At 36.7% G+C, this 5538-nt stretch overlaps 1 protein-coding gene across 1 annotated transcript; it reads right to left on the bottom strand.

Moving 5' to 3' along the window:
- Nucleotides 1–325: 325 nt before the first annotated feature.
- LOC107920476 (cytochrome P450 CYP749A22) lies at nt 326–2496 on the bottom strand. The gene is made up of 5 exons (XM_016850211.2): nt 2045–2496; nt 1712–1953; nt 1381–1613; nt 906–1284; nt 326–823 (listed from the first exon to the last, which is right to left on the bottom strand). Exons 1-5 carry the CDS (start codon nt 2328–2330, stop codon nt 395–397), a joined length of 1569 nt encoding a protein of 522 aa, XP_016705700.2. The 5' UTR covers nt 2331–2496; the 3' UTR covers nt 326–394.
- Nucleotides 2497–5538: the final 3042 nt, after the last annotated feature.

The raw sequence follows: 5538 nt of genomic DNA, 5'->3' as shown, positions 1-5538 counted from the left end.
CAGGTGCAAGCAGCTTATAAATGAGCATTGCTAAGATTTCATCCTGATAGAGCATCAAAAACTGATATCAGGCAGCAGGATGAGGCAGAGGAAAACTTTAAGCCTATTTCTCGCATGAAGGGGGAATTTTTAGTGATTTCATGACACTGAATGCTATCAAAGGTTCCAATTTTGTTACTACAATGCTGTTTGCTATTGTTTTATTGGCAACCAGGGTTTCACTTTTTTCTTTCTTTTTTAAACACTGCATATGTTAGAAATCTTTTGCCAGGACATATTAGTGATAGTGCATTGTTCCATTGAGTTTTTAATGAACATAACTATAAAATAGAAACTACATATCATTTTCATTTATTTTTTAAGCACTATTCTTTTCACATGTCTAGGCTTTCATTCACAGAGAATGAAGCATTACCTGAATTCCATGTTGTGGTTGAAGCAAAAGAAGGGTAAATGGTGAGTGGCTGTAGGTAGGAGAAAGAAAAATGGTGAAGCGTTGTAGAATCATCGAAAGAGCCATCTTCATTTCCATCAACGCAAAGCTCATTCCCACACAAGATCGAGGTCCCAACCCGAACGGAATAAATGCAGCTGAATTATGTTTCGTAGCATTGGCAATCCCTTCTGCAAACCTCTCGGGTTTGAAAACATTTACATCATCTCCCCATAAGTGAGGGTCATGGTGAAGTACAAGATTTGGGACAAGCAACTCCAAATCAGCTGGTAGAATCAGCTTTCCCAATTGAACGTCAGTTACTACCTTCCTTACCATGGAACTTACTGGAGGATATAATCTTAGTGTTTCATTAATGATCATAGTCATCTGTATGCAAACAAGGAAAAATAAACATGTCAGAACACGACATTCATTCAACTAAACGTGGTAGAAGATTATATTTGCTTACAATCTTGAGTTTGCCAATGCCTTCAGGATTCGGATTTTGATTACCGAAGATCTTGATCACTTCTTGCCTCGCTTTCTCTTGCCATTCTGGATGGATTGCAAGAAGCAAGACAGTCCATGCAAGTGAAGAATTAGTTGTTTCTTGTCCAGCAAAGTAAAATGTCTTGCATTCATCAACCAGATCTTGTTGTGAAATCCTGTTTTTCTTGTCTGTATCATGGTAAGCATTTAAAAGTAATCCAAGAAAATCAGTGCCGAAGCTGTTGGCATCTCCATTAGCTACTTTCTCTTCTCTTTTCTTCACTATCTTCATCACACAATTGTGTATCTCTTTCTCAAGTTTGTCTGCTTCAATTTGATCAGCACTTTTCCAGAACTTGCTGCAAAAATAAAATAAAATAACATAAAAAATGAGCGAAATATACATACTAATTTCCTAGTTAATTTGAGATTAACTTAAAAGAGGAAATTATTACCTGATGACAAGAAATCTAGCCTTAAACATGTTTCTGTTTGTTATGACAGACAACTTCATCAACATGTCAAAAATCTTTTCCCCATCCAAATAACTGCTACCAAAAGCAGTTCTGGATATCACTTCTGATGTCAGCAATCTAAATTCTCCAAACACCTCAATTTCTTTGCCTTCAAGTAGTTTCCACCTCTCCAGCATCGTCTCAACACTAGCAATCACTGCAGGGGTCATGCTCTGCCAAAACCATCATTCACACAATAAAGTTAAATAAAGTATCTTCAATAAACAATTTATAAGAAGAGATAATTCCAGAAATTGTTTTAGAAGTATACTTTCAAGGTCTCCCCATGAAAAGCATGGTTTGCCAATTTCCTTTTCTTTGCCCATTTCTCACCTTCTGATGTCACAAGCCCATCCCCTAGTATCTTAAGAACGAAATCGTCTTCTTTCTTCCTTTCTCTGCTAGTCCTCTTTGGGAAAGCTCTTTCACTATTTTTAAGTAACTCTTTGATAAGTTCCGGTTCTGTAATAACAAGCATAGCTCTAGAACCTGTCCAACTTAGATAGTTTTTCCCTAACCCCACAGTAGTAAAAGAAGGTTAACTTATTTCCCCAAATAAAAAGAAAACGACATACGGAAAAAAAAAAGGGTGTTTAAAGCTCACCATATAACTTGATCCTTGACCAAATTTGAGGTTGAACCCTGGGCAGTATATCATGTGCTAAAGTAGGCATGGGGTTTCTCAAGGCTTCCTGTTTCATTTTGATGGTCTCTTTGTTGTTTCCATGGATGAATCTGTAAGGGGGTCCATTGATTCCTTGCCTACTCATTAAACGTTGGATCCGAAGTGGCTTCCACCAATATTTGTGTAGGACTTCGATTAGAGCTATAACCAGAGAGAGGCAAACAATGCCTACAACAAGGACAGATACGTTTGCCATGGAATTCATCGTTTGCAGATAATGCTAACCAGGAACTGTGTTTTTTTTTTCTTTTTATTATTATGTTAAGTTCATCAATGTCATATGGGAGATGTCAGATTTTGACTTATATAACGGAAAAGGAAAAAGATGATAAGATGTCGGCCAATTCTAATTTTGGCATCATCTGCAATCATAATCTTCATTACGCAAGTGTGTATATATATATATATAAAATAAATTGAACCAGTTGATTAGTAGCTAAAAGTTGAAAATTTTAACCGATTACAATTAAGTTATATCATCAGTTTTAGTCCTTATAAAACTAAATAATTAATTTATAATCAATTACATTTAAATTAACTAACTAGCCAAAATAATTATATAATAAATATCTGTTATAAAATAAAGAGAGATGGAGAGAATAAAGAACAAAGAACAAAAAAAAATATGAAAGGGATGATTACAATACTTCATCAGAGTCTGTATTTATAGGTATAAAAAGTATAAAAGAAGTAAAGATCTAATCCTAATAACTATTAAAATTTAAAATACATCAAAACTTTATCTTAATCACGATGGACATCCACTTAATAAGATATTCATAACACTCCCCCTTGGATGTCTATTGTTAGATAATGTGCCTTGTTAAAACTTTATTAGGAAAAACTCGGTGGGATAAAAAACCTAATGAAGGAAAAAGAGTGCACAATCTTCTATTACAAGCTGCCTCGTTAAAAACCTTTACCAGGAAAACCCAATGGGACAAAACATTGGTTAAAGGAAAAGAGTACAACTTGTTTATAGAATCCCCCTTATGGCAACAATACATTACATCTTTGAGTCGACGCATTCCAATCTTGTGTATTAGTCTTTCAAATGTTGAAGTTTGTAATGCATTAGTAAAAAGATCTGCTAAATTCTCACTAGAATGAATTTGTTGAACATTTATATCACCTATTTTCTCAATATCATGGGTGAAGAATAATTTTTGTGAAATATGTTTCATTTTGTCACCTTTGATATAACCTCCATTCAGTTGAGCTATATATGTTGCATTATCTTCGTATAAGATAGTTGACATTGTAACTCCCTTAACCCGTATTCGTCGTTACAATAGGGTTACGAAGCATTACCGAAGTTTACATTTCAAAATTATTAAAAATTTTAAACATTTAATATCACAACATCAATCATAGCAAAGTCAATCAATAACATACATATTGTCCCTTATACAAGCTCTCGAGGCTCTAAAAACACATTAGAAACAAGTTGGGACTAAATCGGAAACATATAGAATTTTTCGAAAAAAGATAAAAAATTTTCAAACTGCAGGGGCTAGGACATACGCCTGTTAATTTCTTACACTACCTTCCGGCACCATACCTTCCTGCATTTGGCCTTTATAACTTGCTAATCACTTTGGAAATAGTGTCACCAAATAAAAGTATGTCTCCCGCACAATGGAGATTATAGGCAAATAGCGTGTTCCTTTTAGAACAGAATTTATACATTTCACCAAGTTTGAGGTCATATGACCATATCGTGGATTGCCATCGTATGCTTGTGTCCACTGATCGAAAGTTATGTTACAGAGGTAGACCTTGATTGTTAATTGACCGCGAAAGCACCAACATCCCACGAAGACGGTCCTTATTGATCTTGTAATCTGTCAATATAAGTGGATAGCGATAATTACATACCACTCTTCCATTCAGAACAAATTGAATATTACAAACGAAATAATATTAGTGGCGATTAAATACCTATGTTGGTCACTTGTCGTTCTTTCAGTGGTAAATCGATATTTCCTATAGTACTTGGACGCAACGTGCCTTAGACAATATTGATGGTGTGCTATCGCTCAATTACGACTAGTATTCTAGGGCCCTGATCCGATATAATGCAGATATCAGGTTGGAGCAGACATGCCTCCCCGACCTAGAAAGAAAGAAATCCCAATCGTTACTTGACTCCCCCGGTGTTATTGCAAACGCAATTGGAAGGATTCTCCCACCACCATACTGTGCCATAGCTAGGAATAGTCGATGGGTATATCTATTATACATAAAAGTACCGTCAATTTTTACCAATGGATTGCAGTACAAAAATGCGTCGCAGCATTGCTTAAAGCTCCAAAACAAACGCTTGAACACTTGGCATCGACGAAGCAAGCATTCGTTGTAGTATGCACTGCCCATTTCAAGGTCTGTTACGCAACCTGAGACGTACCTCTCTAGCACCTGACACCACTGCCACACCTCATTATATGAAGCGTCCCACCCACTGTGCATCTTATCCAACACTTTCTGCTTGGCTATCCAGCCTTGCGGTATACAAGTGTGTACTTGAATTGGCTATGAATATTGGCAATTAAGACCGACACAAAAGTCTTAGGATCCACCTTCACCATCGGTAGTATTAAGCCCGCTATCATATCTGAATCCGTCTTGGATGATCTTCTGAAACACCTGTCAACTCATGAGTATGTTAAATAATGCAACATTAAATAATAACAATAATATTCAAAAACCCTAAACACCCAGTGATATTGTACCGGCAAAACAACGTATGTGGACCTGTGACCTTCTTTATCTCCTACAACACTGTCCTTTTCTTAACCGAAGTCATGATTTTCCATGAACATGTATCGTCTCGCACTGCACACTTGGCCTTGAACTTTCTAGATTTGGATTTAACCACGTGGTAGTCAACCCTGTTCATGATGCTATATTGTTTCAATGCACCTAGAAAATGATCCTTACTGGAAAACTCCTTACCAACTTCCAATTCACCCGAATCCAATGACAAACTTGTATGGTCATGCCTTCTGTGTGGTAGATTTAGAAAATCCAAAAAATCATCTACTGATAGATCAATATTTTGCATGTGGGCTGGAGGTGAGTATGCTGTGAATCTTGGATCTTCTTCTTCTTCATATAAACCCCTTTCACTATCTTCAGGTTTGATTGGAATAGGCTCCAGTTCAAAAAATAATGCAACTTCTGTATCATCGGGGTTGGGCTCTTGACGTGGATCCATATCAGACTCATTATCTGACCCACCATCAATTGCAACGTACAAGGTCCCCTCGCCAGTAGACGTCATAGGGAGTACATTATCGCTTATCATGGACATTTCATAACGTCCCCAATCAACTGTGGATTGCCAACCACTAGAAGTTGATGCCATTCCCCAGTAAGTATTTCTAGCATTGAACATCGACCCACTGAGGCGC

The sequence above is a fragment of the Gossypium hirsutum genome, chromosome D13 (assembly GCF_007990345.1).
Source record: "Gossypium hirsutum isolate 1008001.06 chromosome D13, Gossypium_hirsutum_v2.1, whole genome shotgun sequence".
Classification (NCBI taxonomy): Eukaryota; Viridiplantae; Streptophyta; class Magnoliopsida; order Malvales; family Malvaceae; genus Gossypium; species Gossypium hirsutum.
The sequence above is the reverse complement of the archived record's forward strand: the minus strand, read 5'-3'. Positions and strand labels throughout refer to the sequence as shown.